Source organism: Perissodus microlepis, chromosome 3, assembly GCF_051167445.1.
Source record: "Perissodus microlepis isolate ML-2025 ecotype Zambia chromosome 3, ASM5116744v1, whole genome shotgun sequence".
In the NCBI taxonomy this organism is placed as follows: Eukaryota; Metazoa; Chordata; class Actinopteri; order Cichliformes; family Cichlidae; genus Perissodus; species Perissodus microlepis.
Window position 1 is genome coordinate 49,315,622 of NC_140463.1, and position 22,271 is coordinate 49,337,892.

The 22,271-nt window shown below is 43.2% G+C and overlaps 1 protein-coding gene across 2 annotated transcripts in view; it reads right to left on the minus strand.

The window, feature by feature from the left end:
- Positions 1–1,924: 1,924 nt before the first annotated feature.
- The window catches only part of mtm1 (myotubularin 1), a 29,879-nt gene continuing 9,532 nt past the window's right edge, over positions 1,925–22,271 (minus strand). Inside the window, exons 5-16 of one of the 2 annotated variants that reach the window (XM_084916445.1) lie at positions 20,171–20,281; positions 19,836–19,937; positions 18,617–18,700; positions 18,196–18,345; positions 14,674–14,859; positions 11,803–11,985; positions 11,274–11,429; positions 11,091–11,138; positions 10,887–10,979; positions 9,019–9,132; positions 7,725–7,901; positions 1,925–5,800 (exon numbers count right to left, since the gene is read on the minus strand). In XM_084916445.1, the coding sequence (XP_084772571.1) occupies positions 5,609–5,800; positions 7,725–7,901; positions 9,019–9,132; positions 10,887–10,979; positions 11,091–11,138; positions 11,274–11,429; positions 11,803–11,985; positions 14,674–14,859; positions 18,196–18,345; positions 18,617–18,700; positions 19,836–19,937; positions 20,171–20,281 (1,596 nt within the window). In that variant the 3' untranslated portion in view covers positions 1,925–5,608. Of the gene's footprint in view, positions 5,804–7,724; positions 7,902–9,018; positions 9,133–10,886; positions 10,980–11,090; positions 11,139–11,273; positions 11,430–11,802; positions 11,986–14,673; positions 14,860–18,195; positions 18,346–18,616; positions 18,701–19,835; positions 19,938–20,170; positions 20,282–22,271 lie in introns of both variants that reach the window. The other variant, XM_084916437.1, reaches the window with a different exon arrangement.

The window sequence follows — 22,271 nt, forward strand, 5'->3', positions numbered from 1 at the left end:
GTGGTTCAATCTCTGGCAGATTTAATATGCATGCCAAAATCTCCTTGAGCGAGACACTAACCCCAAGTTGCTCTCTGATGCATCCATCAAAGTGTGAACATTAGATGAGGCAAGTTGTGTTTGAGTGCTCAGAGTAGAGAAGCGCTATAAAACAGACCACTGACCTTCCCTCAGTACGCAGTTAGTCAGAGAGCCTGCTGTGTTGTTGTTCTGACTGACGGTAGGGGGCAGTGTTTTCTCCAGTAGGCAACATTCTTTTAGAAATATTTAAGTTACATTAACATTGTGTGATGCTTTGCTGAATTGTTATTTCTTTTTGACACTAATTTGTACAGTCAAGCACATAATTATTCATACATTTTTGCTCATGCACCTTTAGCAATGAGCTCCAAATCTTTCAGATTGGAGGGTCTTCTTACCATCACCCTGATCTTTCGCTCCCTCCACAGATTCTCCATTGGATTCAAGTCAGGACTCTGGCTGGGTCACTGCAAAACGTTAATGTTGTCTGCTAACTGTTTCTTCACCACTTTTGCTGTGTTTTGGGTCACTGTCGTGCTGAAATGTCCACTGGTGCCCAAGGCCAAGTTCCTCTGCAGACTGCCTGATGTTGTCGTTGAGAATCTTCATGTATCGCTCTTTTTTCATGGTGCCGTTTACTGTGATTGGTTCCCTGGTCCATTGGCTGAAAAACACCCCAAAGCATTAGGTTCCCACCACCATGCTTGACAGTGGGGATGGTGTTCTTTGGGCTGAAGGCTTCTCCACATGAAGGAAACATCATTGTGACCAAACAATTCAATTTTTGTTTCATCTGACCAAAACACAGATGATCTGAAGTCTTCTTCTTTGTCCAGATGAGCATTTGTAAAGGCCAAGCGAGCTTTTGTGTGCCTTATCTGGAGAAGTGGCGTCGTCCTTGATCGGCACCCGTGGACCCCAGCAGTGTGCAGTGTCTGTTGGGCTGTCTGCCTTGAGACATTGCCACTAGCAGAGCCCAAATTCACCAGAATGGCCTCGGTGGTGATCCTTGGATTCTTTTCACCTTTCTCACTGTCCTCCTGGCCAGCACAGGTGTCACTTTGGGCTTCCGACCGCGTCCTCTGAGATTTTCCACAGTGTGGAACATTTTGTACTTTTTAATAATACTTTGCACTGTAGCCACTGGTCCTTTAAAACATTGAGATATAATGCCTTGTAGCCCTTTCCTGACTTGTGAGCAGCCACAATGTGCAGCCGCAGGTCCTCACTGAGCTCCTTCTCTTAACCATGACTGTCCACAAACCCACTGCAGAGAGCTGCTGTTTTTCACCTGGTGAGATGATTAAAACAGCTGTTCCCAGTTAATCAGGGTAATTAGGATGCTTTAGAACAGCTTGGACTATTTGGACTGGTCCACAACTTTGGATTTTCCCAGAGACTGACAGTTTAATAATTCTGGACGTGATACTTTTTGCTCAAATGTAAATAAAAGCGGAGAAATGTTTTTTTCCACAATAATGCCTCTTGTACATCATCTTATTATCTTTTGGGAGACACTTGTGTCATTTCCAGTCAAAGAAGAACTTGCTGGTTAAATAATAGTAACTTTAAGTCAAAATTTGAATAATTATGGGCTTGACTGTGCATCCAAACTTAGCACAGCAAGCTGGAAGAACTTCACAGCATGTCTTTGGTTCAAACTGAAGACAAAGCCCGTCTGTGATTGTCCAGCTCACCTGAAACAAACAAACAACCCTACATTTCTTTATTTCTACTCGTAATGCTTTTCTATGCTAGACTGTCACTCACTGTAAACACTGCAGAACAACCTGAAGTATCTGGATGGCTACAAATCTTTTTTCTGTTATAGGTAACATTTAGTATTTGTTGATGAAAACTGAACACACTGCAGTCACTGAATGAACACACAGAACTCAGCCAGAACACTTTAAATTAATTTAATCAGAATTATTTACAGAAAATGAGCCTTTCAACAAACCAATTAAAAGAAACACGTGAAATGTTTTCAGATTTCACCTTTTGTTTAGTACACATTTTGTGTGTATTCATTACAAAGCTGGCTATAATATGACACAAGCCCCTCAAACTACAATCCCCTACATAAATGAAAGCATCTAACTGAAATGAACAATGGCAGAGGACGTCTCACAGACCAGAGTCAAAGATCCACACGGAGCTGACGGGCTGAAGCCGCTCCTCCTCCTCCTGGGTTCGCACGTACAAAGCAAAAAATGCCCTCAGAGATAAAATCAAACACTTTGAACCGATGGAGCAGAAATCCAAAATTTATACCAACAATTTCTGAACCAATATTACTTTCCTTTTTATAAAACTGTAAGGTTTTACACTACATAAAATATTTGTATTTTACAACAATAGAACTTTAGACAGTAAAATAGGTTTTGATTGAGGTAATTACATTACATCATGGTGCTTATACAAAGTAAAAAAAAAATAGATTCTCATTTGTTTTTCCCAAAATACAACCAAGAGCCCAACACACACACTTTTGTCTCTTTCTGCCTCCGTGGTCAGACCAAATACTTCGGTTCACATTGCACCTCTCTTTGCACACAGCAATCAGCTTGCACTGCCTCACTTTTCCAGAAAAGGTTCAACTTTGGAATTTGTCACACATGCAGGTAGTTTATTCTCTTTTATCCTGACAGTTGCTGTATGTTCTCCCTTCTTACGTTAGAGCTACTTTTAGAAAAACAGTAAAACCACAAGTTCTCCAAGCTTATTACAGGAAACTGATGTGAGAACTCGCTGTGTCCTACAGCTGTTACACAATGTGCATTTACAGGCTGGACACTTTAAAGGTTTATCACCGATTCGCTCCAGGTGCTTTCAGTAACTCTGATTTTTTTTGCCATATTTTGGACACGCTGGGGAAACAGAGGGGCTAAATAAAGCTGATGCAGGAAAGTGTTTTGCACTGACAAGCTAAAGGTTGGCTATAAATTCAAAGCACAAAAGCAGCAGGGTTAGCTGAACACAAAGAGAGTCAGTGAGGTTTGCAGACTTTAGAATAAAAGTGGGTGAGTCTTTGTTGGACTGATGATCAGCCTGTTTTGTAGTAAACTGGTATAAACATGTTGTTGTATAAAGCTCAGGTAGAGTAAAACAGCATCAGCCCATTTACCGTTTACCAAGCATGGCTGAAAGATTCCTTAAAATCAAACAAGGAAAACGATTTACACGCTGCAACTTGAGCTGGTAAAGCATGAGGGGAAGTTAACTTGGTCAGTCGAGGAAGGGTTAACTAGCAGAGACCCTGTTTGCCTCTAAAAACATCTCAAATAAGATACAGCGCAGCTAAAGTGTCTCTGTAGAGGTGAAGGTGATCCAAGGCAGAAATCTGGACATGAATCGACGCGCGTTAAAAATTACGATTGTAATAGAAATCTGCAGAATGGACTCAAACTCCAATTTTAAAGACATCAGACAATCTACTTTAGAGTGTAAAGAAACAAAAAGGAGAACATGACCTGGGTGTGCAGGGTTTGTGGGTCTGTGTGATGTGTAAGAAAACAGAGTCAGTTTTTCCATGAATCCATAATTTCATTAAGATGATGGATGAGCATTGTAGTGAGAATCCTGATAACAGTAACATTTATATGTTTGTGATTGTTAAATGTAACTGGTTTGTAGGAAAGAACTTATAGGACTATGTTGCTAAAGGTATCGTCGCGAGGCGTCATCTACTTCTGTTTCCTGCATCCCTCTCTAAGACTTCAGTTTCCCCTCCCACAATGCAACACTGCCAGGCTGAGATCTGCATCCAGTGCTGAGTGAAGTGACTGGTTTCAAACCCCACAGCTGGCACTGCCAAAGTAACACAACCGTGATTGACGTGTTACGTTTTCCTGGCAACAAGAATGACAGCGCTCCAGAATCGACGCGTCACCATGGTTGGATGATTGGAATAAAGTGGAGGAGTCACCGCGATTGTAACAAACTACCATTCATCACAGTTTGTGTTAACTGTGATAAAGACGTCGTATCAAATAGTTAGAATCAGTTGGTGCGAATAAGGAAAACATTGCCTACATTCCTTTTTCATTCCCACACGTGCTGTTGGTGTGACGTCCGAGTTTGACCCTGACAGCACCTGAACATGCTGCTTGGACAGTTTTCATACGTATCCCAGGTAGAAATTTTAAACCCGCCTGAAACAACGAAAAACGATCATGATGAGCAAAGTAACCTTTTTTTAATGATTCGATATTAATTAGGCTTTCTTCTAACTTGCAATCATACTTCTTTTAATTGGAATGGGTTGATCTTTGTTGGAGAAAAGAAACCAAAACAAAAAATTACAAAACGGTGAAACAGGCGTCCAAAGGCACAGGTGCTTTCAGAGGTTTTACTCAGTGTTCACTCACCCTGCTCTCGAGTTGGTGACCAGCATGTTAGCATGCTGAGACCACGATGGGCCAGGGCTGTACTCTGTGTGTGTGTGTTTAGTGAAAACGTTTAAATACAGGAAGTGATCCGGGATCAGAGGCCAGCACCACGTGACTTTCCTTTACTCTCTCGAGCACCTGAAATATATCCTGTATCAAAGTTGCATTCATACGTGTTGAATGCTAATTAATTCCAACCAAAGTCATTGGCTAGAACTGCATTTGCTTTCAGTGATGTAGCGTATAGCAGTGGCAAACATACGTGGCTCCAGATTTCCTCCTTAGCTATTAAAAAACCCCAAATGCCCCAAACGAGACGCAATATTTACATGTAGCTGGAAACTAAACCGTCGTCCACTTGAGAACTCTACGTCTGCTGCACTTCGGATCACCGTACGCCTTCAGGATAGAGAACTCAGCAGCAGGAAGTGTAAAAAGTGTTGTTGTTTGTTGGTACAGGACACAAACAGCTGTGGCGCAGGCAGGAGCCAGCTGACAGACAGCAGCTTTCTCACGTCTCTCTGTGAAATGTACATCAGTTTATTTCTGAGGCTAAACCCGAATCGAACAAACAGGAAGTCTCCTGATTTTGCTCAACCGACCTTGACTCGTGACAGCTTAGTCTTTGGCTACGCCTGCAACCTGTAACCTGTCTTTACCTTGATTCATTTAACCGAATATTTTGCCCTGCATGCTGACCTCTGTAAACTGGGTGTGGCTGGAGCTCATTAAACTCTCCTAAGAAGACCTGAGGTAAAATTTCTTGTGTAATCACAACAGGATAAAACTGAACTTCAGCTCTGCTCATCTGCCTGAATGAACACAACGGTGTGTGTCCTGTGTGTGTGTGTGTGTGTGTGTGTGTGTGTGTGTGTGTGTGTGTTCAAGCCCTTGGACTGAAAGCTGCTCAGTGTGTTTAAGGCTTCACTGTCTGAAAAGTGTGTTTAGAAAAGTCTCGAGACAAGGCTGTACTGTGACATATTGCATAAATCACCATCACGTGGTATTAGAGTTAGACAACACTAGAGCCATCAAATCTAAAACCTATTCGCAATTTTCTGTTGTTCAACAGTTAGGGCTGCACAAAACTAATTAATTCCCTGCATGTGCAAGACACAAATCAAACTGAAGAAGGTGTAAGTGCAAGTTAGCAAGTATTTCTGATATCTGTGTATGCGCGAGTGCGTCACCAGCCCTCAGAGAGGAGTCTGTAGGTGTGTATATTGCTGTGATGGGGTGGAGGTGGAGGAGGAGGTGGTGTTGGGGGTCGGGCTGTTAGCCAGATGAGAGGAAGTGGACGAGTCGGACAGCTGCAGCTGCTCCAGCTTCTTCAAGTATTCGTCTCTGAGGGCCAGCAGCTCCTTGTAGCGCTGCTCCACTGGACTCTGCTGCTAGAACACACACACACACACACACACACACACACACACACAGACACACACACAGACACACACATGCACGCACACGCACGCAGACACAAGCACAAACACACACATGCAAAGTCACAGGTTGTACACGGGAAACTCCATATTGCAGCATTTGCTTTGAATATTGATTCTCAGAACAGGAGAGTTACTATGAAGTTAGTTACAGAGTTACTATAATGAACCACATTTAAAAAAGAATCATTCGTCAGGTCTTTCTGTCTGTAAATGTAAACTATGCCTTCTGATGATACTGTAAACAGAAGTGGTCCTAACATTGAACCCTGTGGAACTCCATAATTAACCTCAGTGTGTGAAGAGGACTCGAACGCTGCACTGAGGTCTAACACAGAGATGAGTCCACTGTCAGAGGCCATAAGAAGATCATTTGTAACCAATGTTCCCTCTAAGCTGCGCGCGTGCGCAATTGCGCACTGCTGGCACGCTCTCTGCGCACAGAAAATCTGTGTTGCGCACAAAAAAAAAATCTAACCTGAATTGAAATTAAAATTAATACTTTAACAATTCTGTTTTGCAGTGTTAGTCAGTAAGTGACTGGCTGCTCCCATATGGGAACGATGCCACCTTATCACATAGTCCAGCCAATGATGCGTATATGCGCAGCCAATCAACGTTGTTGACAGGCTATGACAGCGTCCTTATGTGCCGACACCGGTGTTTTAGCGAGCAAAGCGGCGTGGCTGATGTGGCGTGAAACCACGTTAATGACAACGTGTACAACCATTGGAGACGTGAGCAGGACAGACGGAACAATTGACGGAAAAATTGGGGACTTTATACCAGTTTTTAAATTGTGTTGATCGGCCACGTAAAACCAGAGTTATGATAAAAATATTTGTAATGTTTGGTTTCCTTGCTGAATACTGTCGTTGTTTATATTTACTGCGGGAAGAAACGGTACAAACGGCGTTTTATAAGAAAAAAGGCTCGAAAGCGCTCTCCACCTGTGAGCAAAAACAAACCCCTCCCCCTCTGCCTTTCCTATTCGTCCAAAAAAGTACCATGTCGACCAATCAAAAAATGATATGGCAACGTGGCATCTAGTTGTTAAGAAATGGGGGAAGTTTTAGGAGTGACGGCGGTGCTTTGAGATGTGAGAGATTTGCGACGTTTAGCGCAAATCTTGTGTAGTTAGTGTGTAGTGTAGTCAATAGTTTTGTTGTGTGTGTCAGAACAATGAGGCGACTGCTGAGTGTTACAGGTGTTACAGCAGTGATACATCTGCTGTTGTCAGGCCTGCAGGTATCAGGCTGTTGTTCTCCTTCATCTCATAGTGGACAGAAATTATTTTTTGGAGCGACACAAATAATTTGTGTGGCATCAGATTTGATGCAGAACAGCTGATTGTTCTGTAAATAGTTTGAAATGTTTATTTAAAAATGCCTTGGCTGCATTTAAAAAATAGCTGCAAAAAACTTTGTTTGCCAAACTGAGTAACTTTTTTGAAGAAGTAACTATATGATTAACTGCCCAGCATTGCTAAAGCAGTTAATTAAAAGTAGTCTAACATAAATGTAAACGCTGTAATTTGATTATTTTAATAAACCATGAAACTTGGATGGATTCGATGCCGGCGTGACCACAGTGCACACGTCTGATGTCGCTCACAGTGGTCCAAGGGACGCTCAGGGAGTTTGTGTGTTCGCTCAGACACGTGAAAAATTAGAGGGAACATTGTTTGTAACCTTCACTAAAGCCGTTTCTGTGCTGTGATCTCAGAGTTCTGAGATTGAGATATCCAGATATCCGTTATCTGGTAAGTGAATCCAGATAACAGATATACAGTATTTGGAGTCCTGTGCAGCCGGCCACATGTTTATCCAGGCAAGCTTACAGCATATTATAGCAAACACAAGAGCAGTCCTACCTGCTGTCGTATGCGTGGGTTCCAGCGGATGTAGTACGCTACCCAGAGCTCTAGGTGGCGCATGCTGGCAACAGGGTAGAGAACCCTGCCAGATTCTGGGGTGTAGAAGGGGTTTAAATACATATCCACCTTGCTGTTGACCAGAGACCACAGAGACACAGTCTTGGACCTCACCTCCTGCACCACAGAAGAGTTTCAGTGTCAAACATTTGCAGCTGAAGCACAGGACAGCGAGACGTCAGAGCATGTTTGTGTAGGTTGGAGGTAAAGTCCATAAGTATGTGGACAGTGACACAGTTTTGATCATTTTGTCTGTGTAATTTTAACTTTCTCAGAGATTTTGTTTTGTAACACTGTATTTATTTTGTTGCATTGATTTCCATGCTTTGTAGTACACCAACTTCCCAACTTTGAGTATAAATAAAGTACTTCTTATCACATTAACTGCAGGAACTGCAGACATTTTATATGTAGTTCCTTATTTTCAACTTAACCTACCAGACAGACAGCAAAACCTCTAGGAGTTGCCAAATCCATGACCTGGACATGGACTACTACTAAATGAACAGCACTGTATATCCTGGAAGACCATGGATGACAGTGAAAGACTGCAGGACCTCTATTTCAGAAAACCTCATTCACAACATCTAGCCAGGTCAAGAACACTTCTGAGCTGACACGTGTATCACTGACAGTGTCTACAGTTAAGAGGCACCTTTATAAATATAAACACAGTACAATGTAACAAGAAGACCGGATTAGGCCAGAAAACAACTAAAAGAGTCAGTTGTGAGAAAACATCTTTGAATGAAATGAAACCAAACTAAAGTTGCAGTAGGACGAATGAAAGAGGAAAGCAGGAAAAGGAAAGTTCTAGATTTTAAATGCAAACATGGTGATGGCTGGGAATGTACGGCTGCCAGGAGAACCAAGTCACTACTGTTAACTGCTGACATGGATGCTGACAGAAGCAGGACGATGGATTCAGCCAAATACTGAAAAACTGATTGGTGATGCTTCACCATGGAAACGGATAATGAGCCAAAGCATTCTTCAAAGGACACCCAAGAGTTTCACAAGGCAAAGAAATTCTGTATTTTACAACAGCCAAGTCAGTCACCTGACCCGAACACAACGAAACGTGATTCAGCTGCTGAAGACAAAACTGACGGCAACATCCAGTCAGCCTTTTAAGTTGTAGTAAAAACTCTCATTGGACCAAACTCTATATTACGAGGACACAATTTTCACATTTCTGCATGTATGTACATGTTATATGTGCAGGTATTCTTACATGCTGGTCTCGTACGCTCTCGCAGTTGTACAGGAAGGTCCCGAAGCGACAGCTGTAGAGGTGATCCAGGATTGTCAGCAGGAGATGCTCGTTAAACTCGAAGGCCGTAGGGAACTAAGAGATGAGAGTGACAATTCAAAGACTGAGTCAGTAATCTGAGACGTTAGTGAACATACAAACATTTAGCAGTGTTCCTGTCTTTTTGTTGGGATGTTTCCTTCTCTCTTTTGTCAAATGCATTAAGTCAAACAGCATTTTGAGTATTTTTGAGCCTAACCAGAGCAGCTCAGAGTGGGGGAGCGTGTGCCTGAACCAGGAGGCGGCTGGTTGGTCTGTGCAGCTGGACTGAGAAGAGTTCACAGTGTGGTGAAATAAAGTGAAATCCAGAGCGTAGCAGCCAAACAGCCGAGGAGGTGAACGCGGGCGAGACGACAAATTTGGACTCTTCTGTTTTTACAATCATCATTTCAAATGTGTGTTTCATGTTTTTGTAGTCAGTTTTAAAATGCAGACAATGAGCTGTGTTTCACAGCGCTGTTTACCACCTTTGTTGGTTTGATTTATACAGATAGTCCCAGTGAGACATGAGAGGTCTGCTTTAGACAAACATTCAACTTACAACAGGAACGAGCTCTCAGTGACGATCGATGATGATTTTAGCTCAACGAAGCCAAATTTCATTTTGAATCTTCTTCTTCTGTAACGAGCTGTTATGTTGTTTGTTGCAATCTTTCTTTATTTGTTTATTCTCATTCATATTTGAACTATACAACAATCTGTAATGAAATTCATCCGAAATATTTGTTTTGTCAAAACGTCTTCAAGAAATGCTGCCTTTGCTGCTGATGCAGACGAGCCTCCTGGGGGCTCTAGTTTCAAACTAAGCATGAACAGAGTTAACTGATACGCTCTGTTCTCAAGTTATCGGCCCTTCACGGAGGTGTCGGGTTCAGGGGTCTGGTCTATATTATTGGAAATATGGTGCCGCTAGCTTCATCGGGTGACACCTCCAGCTCCAGTGTGCAGACTGGGAGTTGGAAATGAGTGGCGTGCCCACATGAGGAAGGGAATGCATGCTGGCCTAAATGGAGGCATTAAAGTATTTGTGGGTCTTGTTCATTAGTGACAAAAGTAGATGAGTGATAGAAGTAAGGAGTGGTAGCTTAACAAAGTGTCTGCTGGGTCTGCAGTAATGGTGATACTCGATACCAGTCTGCAGTAGTGAAAAGAGAACCGAGCATGAAAGTGAAGAGGTCCGTTTAGTGAATTTACTCTCCCGTTCTTGTCAGTGGCCACAAACGATGGATAGGGGCTGAAATGAGAAGGAGAATGATGAATGAGGCAGATAAGAGTGCCTGAAATGCCCGTCGGAGGGCATCTGGGATCTCTCTCAGCGATATGTTTAGGAGCTCAGTCGGGCTCTGGGTAGAGCCAGTATTCTAAATAAAAAGGAGTCATTTAAGGCAGAAGATTAGACCGACTCTTGGCTCCTCCTAACTGAGGTATTTTTGGCATGTCCAACTGGGAGGAGGCCCCAAGTTAAACCCAGGTCACACTTGATTATTGACTAGCTTGGGAAGACCTGGTATGCCAAAAGAAGAGCTGGAAGAGGAAGCTGTGGCATCTCTGTTCAAGCCCTTCTGCTGTTCCATTAGTACCTACCTACTTTAGTCTATGTTGATTCAGGAGCCTACTCCTGTGCTCGTGTTGACAAACTCAGTGTTGCTACGACTGTCACAGGAAACCAGCCACGGAGCGTGTCGGGTTGAGGGGTTATCTACAAACTGCTAGCTGCTTTTTAACTACAAATTGCAACATTGTTACGTTCCTACATTCACGCAGTGAGACGACTGAAGCGCTGCACGTACCTGTTTAGTCATCTGCCACACACAGTCGATGAACTGAACAAAGATGGGTGATCTGTCCTGATCGGCATGGTTTTTGTCACCATGTCCTATCCTCTGAACACACACACACACACACACACACAGATCAGAAACTTTTCCTCCTAATCAGTCATCTTACCTCATGCAATTGAATAGATTTCAGAAACTAGATGGTGAAAAACTTACTGAGGCAAATTTGTGGCCGAAGCTGATCCATTCCTTTTCAATCAAAACCTAAAAAAGACACAGTGAAAAAAATCACAACTTTTAAATATCAAACAGGCATCATGATGAAATTAAAGCCTGTTGTGCTCCTCATATCCTCTGTGAATGTCTACAGCTCATGTTCATGAGGGTGAAACGACTGACCTGGAATCCTCTGAGAGTGCGATAGTGGCTGTCCAGCATCAGCATAGCCAGAGAGGTGAGCTGTGCAGTTCGATCCCAGCCGTCACTACAGTGAACTACTACTGAGTTCCCACTGGAGACTTTGTCTGCAACTTGGATGGCTCCTGACAACACCAGCTAAGTACAAGGATTGGCACAATGCAATAAAAATACATTATTATAACAAGGTAATGTAAATGGACTGTTTCTTATATGGCGCTTTTCTACTCTTCTGAGCGCTTTGAGTGCTTTACACAACTTGTGCATTCACCCATTCACACAAGCACATTTTTCCTAGGTGCTTTCTAACTGACATTCACACTCAGATGGACGCATCGGGGAGCAATTTGGGGTTAGTATCTTGCCCAAGGATATTTGGCATGCAGCCTAGGGGAAGCCAGGAATCGAACCACCAACCTTCTGATCAGTAGATGACCTGCTCTATCACCTGAGCTACAGCCACATCATGTAAGCACTGACCAGTTTTCAGATGCACGTAGAAACCTCTCACCTTGACATGTTCCAACCAGTGTGTAGACTCTAGGCTGGACAGCCAGTGGGATTCCTCCACGTTGGGGTAGACGATATCTTTGAGTTTCTTCTGGGATTCCCTCATGACGTGGATATTCTGGATGTCCAAGAAGATGAGCTCTGCATTTTGGTACTCATCACCCTCGTAGCCTCCTCCGGTGGCCTGAGGATTGCACAAACAATAGGCATGCATCTCACACTCAGATGTCTATAACAGTATCAGTGGAATTAACTGGGTAAGAGACTTTTGTTAATGTTTGGGACTAATGATGACAGTGCTCTTTAACTCTTTTAGGGATCATCCTCCAACATAATAAATATTTATTATCCCAATAACCTGTCGCTGGTTATATTAGACTCATTAGCATTGTGTCACAGCAGGTCCAGGAAGACAAAGGTTAAGAGAGAGTGTGATGGAAGTATCCACAAAAATGGCGTTTTATAGGACGTTTTATTGTTGTTTCATTTTCGCTGAGTGGTTTTTTCCCCACTATATCACAGATCACCCAGCATCATACAGACAGTGGCTCATCCCTCTTCTAATACCTGAGCAGGTGGGACTCACAGATATACGAGCAGAGCAGAGCTGGTGTGCCATAATAACATAAAAGTGAGCTCAAGTGTCAGCAGTGCAGTGTAGGCCTTCGCTACAACCTCCTCTGTGCAGATCCAGCTGCAGGTTCAAGAGTATTTGAGAGTTTGCTGACTGAATGGCTTACTGGTGTTGGGACCCTTGGACCTAGGACGCTGGGAGGCAGACACACCCAGGACCAGAAGGCTGGACTAGAGGTGAGGTGGTGGTGTGGGGGTTCTCCTCCCTGCAGCTCTGCACTGGCCCAGGTCTCCTGGGTCTTTCTCTGTCCACCTGTGGCAGTCTGTTGTTGCAGACCTCTGTTTAATCTTTTAACTGATGTTTGTTTTGTGAGTCTTTTGTTACAGATGCAGCAGATGGAGATCAAGAATGTCTCCACTTTTATCCCCCCAGCCCACCTTTCTCCATTTCTCCACCACTGCTCCACCTTCACAGCGTCTGCTCCAGCATCCACTCTGACAATAATGGGAATTATAACAGAGTCTACAGTGCTCAAAGCAAGTATCTTTGGCACAACAAAGCATCCACCCATCACCACCATCAGACCCTGATTCTGTTGCTAAAACTGTCAGAAAGAACAAGTTAGAAAATCCTACATGTGACTGTGATAACTCAACGAGGAAAACCTGAGTGTCCGCGCCTGCAGCCAGGCTAACGACAGCATTAATAGTTCTCTGTTTTATTTTGTGGTTTCAATCTTATTTGTACTGTGTCACTTTTTAAATATATCACCTTACTGCCATAGACAACCAGTCAAAATGTATGACACACATTTAATGGTTCCTCTTTATTTTCATGAATGTTTACACTGTAGATTCTTGCTGAAGCCATCAAAACTATGAATGAACACATGACATTATGTAGTAAACAACTCAAAACATGTTTGATATTTCAGATTCTTCCAAACAGCCTTTGCTTTGATTCCTGCTTTGCTCACTCTTGGCGTTCTCTCCATGAGCTTCATGAGGTCGTCTCCTGAATTGGTTTCCAACAGTCTTGAAGGAGTTCCCAGAGATGCTGAGCACTTGTTGGTCCTTTGCCTTCACTCTGAGCTCCATCTCATCCCAAACCATCCACACTGGGTTTAGGTCAGGTGACTGTGGAGGCCAGACCATCTGGTCAGCACTCCATCACTCTCCTTCTTGGTCAAACAGCCCTGACACAGCCTGGAGGTGTGTTTGGGGTCATTGTGCTGTTAAAAATAAATGATGGGATGCATGTGGCTGCAGGATGCTGTGGTAGCCCTGCTGGTTCAGTGCACCATGCTTCACAGTGGGAACCATGCATGTAGAGACCTTCGTTCACCTGTTCTCCGTCACACAAAGACACGGCAGGTGGAACCAAAGATCTCAGATTTGGACCCATCAGACCAAAGCACAGATGTCCTCTGGTCTAATGTCCACTCCTTGTGTTTCTCAGCAGCTGTTTGACCATAAAGGCCTGATTCCCACAGTCTCCTCTGAACATGTAGAGATGTGTCTGCTACTGGAGCTCTGTGTGGCATCTATCTGGGCTCTGATCTGAGCTGCTAACTTGTGATTTCTGAGGCTGGTGACTCGGATGAATGTATCCTCAGCAGCAGAGGGGACTCCTGCTCTTCCTTTCCTGGGGCGTCCTCATGTGAGACAGTTTCATCGTGGTCTTGATGGTTTTTGTGACTGCACTTGGGGACACATTCAAAGTTTTAGCAGTTTTACAGCCTGACTGACCTTCAGTTCTTAAAGTAATGATGGGCTGTTGTTTCTCTCAGCTGATTGGTTCTTGCCATCATATGGATTCTAACAGTTGTCAAATATGGCTGTCAGCTGTGCACCAACCTGACTGCTGCACAACACACCTGATGGTCCCAACCTCATTAAGAAGGCAAGAAATTCAACAAATGAACCCTGACAGGCACACCTGTGAGGGGAAACACGTCAGGTGACCACAGCATGAAGCTCACTGAGAGAAGGCCGAGGGTTTGCAGCGCTGCCAACAAAGCAAAGGCTGGAACCTAAAATATAAAACATATCTTGCTTCATATATTTGATGTCTTCAGTTTGTATCTACAGTGTAGAAAGTAGTAAAAATAAAGAAAAACCATTAAATGAGAAGGTGTGTCCAAACCTTTGACTGGCAGTGTATATATGGTGTATACAAGTGAAGTGCTATGAATAGTTTTTGGATATACTGTCTTAAGTTTGATTAAATTAGTAGTTAACAGATAAATGTTGCAAATGATGCCCGTGGATTGCGCTGATGTTTTCTTTTCCTTCTGACCTTGTTGGCAACTGCGTTGACATTGGGACGAGCGTCGTATATGGTGAGCTTGGTGGTATCATTTGCCTCCCTAATCAGCTCCAGGTAGCGTTCATCGTCCTTGTTCCTTTTACCAGACATGCCAACGAGAGGCTGACTGCAGCGGACGATCACTGCTTGGTTCTCTCTGTGGATCCATGACAGGACCTAAGACAGAACAACAGTAACAAGAATTTACACAACACTTTATGATACAGCGTCAATGTTAAGAACATCTGGATATGTCTGTGAAGGTTCTCAGTCATCCAGGTCATTGAAGTCTAAGGAGCTTGGGAAGAAAAGCATCTGGACTGTCTGCCATCTATAATCCAGTTCTGAGATCCTTCCTTTGACCTCAATAAGTCACATGATAGGGTGGGGCCAGGTTTCACGATGGGTTCACCTGAAACCTTGGCTGATTGTGACCTACACCTGTTTTCACACCTTGGCTCGTTTGATTAGGCAGAGGATCAATAGGGGGTCCACGACCCTCTTGGGGACACACCCACAGGGCTTAAAATCTGGGACTCTCCACCATTTGACCCTAGAACTGAAGAAGCTTCTCAGTGAAACGTCTTCAAGAAACTTCAAGAAATCCAGAAGCTTTTCTCCTTAAACATCTGAATAGCCACAAACTATGTCAACAAGTCAAACCCATTATGTTTAGTGTGAAACAATCCCTTAGCCTTAGACAAAGCTCTAGTTGTGTTTAGAATCTGCAGCATGTCACAAAATACCCGTCTGGACTTCCACTGCACATCTGAATGTTTTTAGCCTGCAAGCTTCCAGTACAAAAAATGCTTCCTGCATGATCCAGCATCAAACTGTAACTGAACCAAATCTGGAGCTAATGTGTGGAAACCAGGATAAACCTTTAAATGTTATTGGATGCTCAGTCAATGGAAGTTCTCAAACAGGTCAGTAATGACGACCAAGAAAATGCAGAAATCACAGTACAGCGGTCCCTCGTTTATCGCGGGAGTTACGTTCTAAAAACAACCCGCGATAGGTGAAATCTGCAAAGTAGCCAACTTTATTTTTTACAATTATTATAGATGTTTTAAGGCTGTAAAACCCCTCATTACACACTTTTCTCAGACAGGCGTGAACATTTGTTCAAACACTCTCAAAGTTCAAACCTTGGTAGAAACATAAGTCCAGTATTAAAGAATGAAACCAAAGATCAAACCCTGTTTTCAGGTCCAGAACAAGTGAATAGAGCAGCTGCCAGAGAATTCAACATTAATGAATCATTAATGAATCAATGGTACGGAAGCAGAGGAAGCAAGAAGAATGAGTTGAGTGAAGTTTGACTGTTTTGTTTCGCTTAATGTGCCTTATAATCCGGGAAATACAATAATTCTACCTTCCTTTAGCATGTCCAGAAGTTCAACTTTCTGTGTGATGATTAGCATCGTCCTCTGCCTTCTGGATGCTACTGCAGCTGCCTCTGACAGTGCAAAATGTTTCATGGACATTGTTGTGTTTGTTGGGGAGAAAACTTACAGATATACAGTACAGCACAGAGTCACACTGCTAGGATAGAAGATTTATGGAAATTTGACAAGCTGAACGCATTCTGGACTGTACAGGAGACACAGCACGGAGGAGATTGAGTGACAGTGGTCTACAGCCAATCAGGATGCAGAACACAGTACGCAGTAAAAAAAAAAAAAAGAATGCAAAACTGCCCCAAAAAAATCTGCAAAAAGTGAACCGTGTTATAGCCAGGGCCCACTGAATATAGTCAGGCCCATCAACTAACACGCATCACTTAAGCAATGTTGTGGTGGGTATCTATAGCTGCCAGTGTAATCTGGCCACCAGTGTTTACTGATAATGTGACTGCTAACAAGAGTAGCAGGATGAATTCTGGGATGTACACAGCTATACTTTCTGCTCAGATTGAGCCAAATGCTGCAAAAATGATAGGAAAGTACTTCACGGTGCAAATTTATAATGAGTAAAAGCACACTGCTAAAGCCAGAGAAGTGGGTTATTCTTCAGTGACACGATACGCCCCTTAATCTCAACCCAATAGAGCAGCAGCTGCAGGAGGCTACAGTAAAAGCCAAGCTGGAAACACAGCATCAGGGTCTGCAAAGTATTTTCATTCAAGTATTAAACACAGTAAATGGAACAACAATAGTGATGTGCAAAGCTTTGGTAATAGACGGGGTGACAGATGAGGCGGGAGGTTCCACACACTGTGATATTTACAGACCACAGTGTGACTTGTAGTGAGAGCAGGGAGGTGTGACAGTGAAGCTGCAAGAAAAACAGGTAGTGAAGGTCGACAAGTTTAAATACCAGAGGTCAACCATCGATGAACTGTGCAGGCAAATTCAATTTACTGTATATAGCACCAACTACAGCAGCTGCTGTTGGCACCTCAAGGTCAAAAAAGATGAAAAGCATGCAGTCAGAGTGAAGTGAAAGATGGCAGCGTAACTGAAAGTGAAGATTTAAGATGGTAATGAGACCTGCTGGGACATAAAAGAGAAAAAAGACAGGAGGACAAGCTGGAGTTAAAGATGCCTTTGGAGTGACCACAATGGACAGGATTAGGAATGAGTATATCAGAAGGACAGCTCAGGTTGAGGTTCGGTGGTCTGGAAATAAAGTTCAAGAGGGAAGATTAAGAAGCTTCGGACACTGCAGAAAAGAAGTAAAACAGAAGGACCACAAAAAAGGAGGACGCGGACAGGACAGACTGTGAAAGAGAGCCAGAGATTAGGAATGACTAATAATTAAATGCAGAGTGAGGGAAAAGGAAACACTGCATGCATCATGGAAATCCCCCGGCAGTCTACACCTACTGCAGTAAAACAAAGGGAGGATTCAGGGTCACCTGGTCCAGCCCTAACTATATGCTTTAGCAAAAAGGAAAGTTTGAAGCCTAATCTTAAAAGTAGAGATAGTTTCTGTCTCCTGAATCCAAACTGGAAGCTGGTTCCACAGAAGAGGGGCCTGAAAACTGAAGGCTCTGCCTCCCATTCTACTTTTAAATACTCTAGGAACAACAAGTAGGCCTGCAGTGTGAGAGCGAAGTGCTCTAATAGGGTGATATGGTACTACAAGGTCATTAAGATAAGATGGGGCCTGATTATTTAAGACCTTGTATGTGAGGAGCAGGATTTTGAATTCTGGATTTAACAGGAAGCCAATGAAGGGAAGCCAAAACAGGAGAAACACACACGCATGAATACATGTCTTCTGCCTGCTTCATTATTACTTAATTTCAGATAGCAGCCCTGTCATGGTGAAGAACCAAGTCCAGTTTGACTCCTAACACTAGCTTTGGTAACTTTACACACCAACTGACAATGCAAATGTTTTTAAAAATGTAAACTTAAACTAATCAGCTTATCCTGTTCAGAAATACAGTACAAGTGTGTAACAGTATCTACAGCACCATGAGGAAGTACAGCACTGTATGCATTCAAAGATCTGGTCTAACTCAAAAAGTCTTTCCTATATTTGACAGCTTAGTCTTGCCCTCACCGGTATTCGTCCTCTTGACCGGAAGGCAGCCACTTTTCGGAGGTCCTCCTCTTTACTTTTGTAGGGTACAGCCAGCACAGTGGGGTAGGTGTCACACAGATCATAGCTCTTATTGATGAATGATATACGCCACTTGTTGTTAGGTAAACCCTGGAAGAGATAATGATCATTACTGGCTCATTTCTTTGAAACTCAAACTCAGCTCTAACAGTAAACCTTTGCTGACTGTTCAGAAGCATCAGACCTCACAGGTCATCAGGTTTTTAACAGCAAGGCTTCTGAGGGTGCGTTCGCTTACTGTGGTTCTTTAGAACAACCGTCAATAAAAACAGATTATCAGCCCTTATAGAAAACACTGCCATTCCTATTGTCCTGAGCATTTGTACTGGGACCCCGATACTGCGCACGTTGTCTTTCTTACCTGCCGTCTGAACTCCTCTACGGGTTTGTAGATGGTCCAGCCAGTCTCAGCATACTTCTCTTGACTCAAATACGCAAAAAGAGGCTGGACAGAAGCAAAAGAGAGAAACGTGTAAGACATTACTGTATACAGTGGCCTTATAGAAACAGCAGCACAGCCATTAGAACAGCCATTGTAACAGTAAAGCACACGAGCAGGGAGCGTTTTTAAATATTAAGCCCCATCGATGTTATAATACTCTTGGTTTGGACAGCAGGCAGTTAGCAGAGCGAATGAAGGGGCTTTATTGGCTTCAAATGAGTTTTTACCAGAAGCATAAAAGGTCAGCTCAAAGTTGAATGAAAATTCTGGGGTTTTTTTCACATTCAAGCTTTAATATCCGTGAAAAGAAATATTACAGGCTTGTATAAAAGCTATCAGACGCCTAACAAACTGTGGTTTCCAACGGCCTCCAAATCAGCTCAGACTTAAAGCCGTCATCACTGTAATGTAAGTGTTTGTGCCAAAGAAGAACCTGCTGTAGTTTTACTAGATGATGGAATTTGAAAACAGAGCCTCAGAAATGCTGGAACAACATTTTTAAAAACAGCACCAAATCACAACAACAGTCACCTCAAGGTGCTTTATACTGTGAGGTAGACCCAACAATCATACATACAGAGAGAAACCCAACAATCATATGACCCCCTATGAGCACTTTGGTGACAGTGGGAAGGAAAAACTCCCTTTTAACAGGAAGAAACCTCCGACAGGCTCAGGGAGGGGCGGGGCCATCTGCTGTGATTGGTTGGGGTGAGAGAAGGACCTGGAAATTTTTCAGGCAAATCTGAGATGGTCAGCTGAGTCTGAGTGCTGATGGACTTACATGGAAAGAACAGGAAGTCTTGAACTACATTTTGGCATGTGCAAGTACTGTCCAAGCAGATGTAGCAGACTGTGGGACAGGGAGGGGGCTGTATATCAAAATTTCAGCATTTGCACAAGTGCCTGGAAATAAATTAAATGGAGGATTTCCATTGGCAGACACAACTGGTTTGGGCGATACACTGACTGCTTCCCATACAGTCAATGTTCAAGCACAGGCGTCTCTGGCAAGCAGAAGCCATATGCTCTATTTAAAACCCATAATGTTTATTAGGCTCTGTCAAAATAATGTGTTCTTCTTTTTCCACATACCAAGTAATTAATACAAAGCAGTAGATGTTAGAAGGTTTCTTACCAGACCGTGTGACAGAGGAAAGGCATATCTGAAAAGAACCTCAAAAATATCTCTTCTGCTGTGGCCTTCCTGCTTCAGGGCAAACCTCAAATTCCTCATGTCCTGGTGACAGAACAGATCAAACACTTCACGATCAACACACAACATGTAAGACCTGCAAAACAGATACAACTAAAAGAAAGTGTTATAAAAATGTTGCTGTGCATATTCAGATTCGGGACACTTTAAGCTACCAACACATGTATGCGATGGCAGAGATGAGACTTTATGTTCTTTTAAAATAAAAATCCAGTAACTGTAAAAAAGCAAATGACTTCTGAACATTAAACACACACCTTGCAAGTAATATCCAGGCCATAGGAGTTTTCTCCTCTGCTTGACGCCCCACCCATCTTCTCCACTCGACTGATGGCACCCAATGGAACGTCCAGCGTCACCGTCACATCCTGCAACACAAAGTATGACAAATATAGTCATGTGACCTCAGCAACAGGAAGCTGTTCTGTTACGCGAGGTCCAGCGTGTATTAAAAACAATGCACGACACACACACAGCTCTTATTTAAGAGCATGCAGTGGAATAAACTTTATGCCAAACTTTAGCAGAGGTAAAAAAACACTCCGCCTCAGGTATGACCACGGAAATGCAAATGTAACGATCCCACTTGTCCCGTACACGTCACCCACTCGGCTGATTTATTGTATCAAGTACTTTGATCTTATTCATGCCTCGCAGTTTTTCCCAGTCTTACCATAAAAGTGTGATCGTGTGTGATGAGTGATCGTGTCACCAAACATGATACCTGCCCTGACGGCCTGCTCTGCTAAATTAATGGTGAATAATGCATGCTCCAGTGCCAACAGGTCATTTATTATAAATGACTTGTTCTGTAAAACTGGACTTTATAATAATCTCTGAGATAACTGTGTCGTAGGAATTGTTCAGTTTTCTGTCCACCACAGACAGAAAACTGTGGTGGATCCTGGTACTAATGCTGAGAGTTTCATATGATCTCTGTCAGCTCTTCTAGATGATTACGACCCAAACTGGAAGAACTCAGCTCCTGTATCATGCACCTGGGTCTCCTGCACCTTTTTATAGGAGTTTCAAGACTTTATCTTCTCAAGGATAAAGTAGTAATCAACACTGTGAAAAACTAACATTCATGCTGATGGTTTAGCAGACAGTATTGCTGCCTCACCACCTCCCCCTGCCACACTCTCACCCATCTACTCTAAGGACACTCTCAGATCATGGGCCCCGTCTTCACACTGATCTTCAACATTGGCTCCTTCCTGTTTCAAACATTCAACAATCACTCCAGTAACCAAGAAGCCCTCTGTGATACCTGCAGGACACCCCCTGTAGGTTGTGTGCAGACAGGTCGGGGACAATGCTGTCGACACAGAGCTGCACTTCATCCCTAAAGTACTCCACTCCCTGTTTCAGCTTCATCTGTTATATCCTCACAAACTTTTGACGGACAGAAAGTTGAAGTCTGGGGAGAATCACATCTAAATCGGAGCACTAGCACCCCTCAGTCCTCGACCGTCTGCCCTTCTACACAAATAACTTCACATGCAAAGGTCCTTCTGTTAAAACTTAAAGTTTGCAGACGACATAACGGTCACTGGACTATTTACTCTCTCTCTCTCATCTCAGTTTCAATTTGGTGTTTTACTCAACAGCTGGAAGAGGCTCCAGCGTGACCCTAAACTGGCTCAGCAGTAGAAACTCACAACGATAACTGGAAAATAAACACATTTACTGTAAACACACAATTACAAAATTAGCAACGGACACTCGTTTTATAAATATATACTCAATAACAACACACAATAATGCCTAAATTTACCTGGTAACATGTCACACGTTCAAATTCACCATGTAAAACTAGCAAAACGACTCACAGCGTCCACAAAAAGCATCCACACTGGTCCCAAAATCAAAACTCGTTAACGCCACCGGGGAGAGTAGTGCTGCAGCGGATCAAAAAGCTCAGGGTTCGGATCGGATCACGGTTTAAGTCACCGATCAATTTTCAGATCAGCAAAAAAACGAAAAAAGACAATAAAAATTTAATTTGCCATTTACTTATTTAAGTATTTTTGCCCATTAAATAACATTTAACTCAAGACTCATTCCACACATTTATATAAAAACAAATTAAGGTGCGATGTCGGGCAGGGCTTCGTATCTCACGCTGTGATGTAACGAGCAGTCGCGGTCACATGGCTTCCCGTTGCCCTGGAGGCCATCTGTAGTTAGGGCTACAGAAGCGCCGGGGACAGCTCAGCCATAACTTTAGACTTTCCTGCTCATACATGCTTGGACGATATTGTCACTGAAGTGTGGGCACGACAGGATATCCAATCGTGGCCTCACGTCTGCAGCTTTAGCCCGGTCAGACTGGGCAGCAAAGGCTGCTCAAACGCC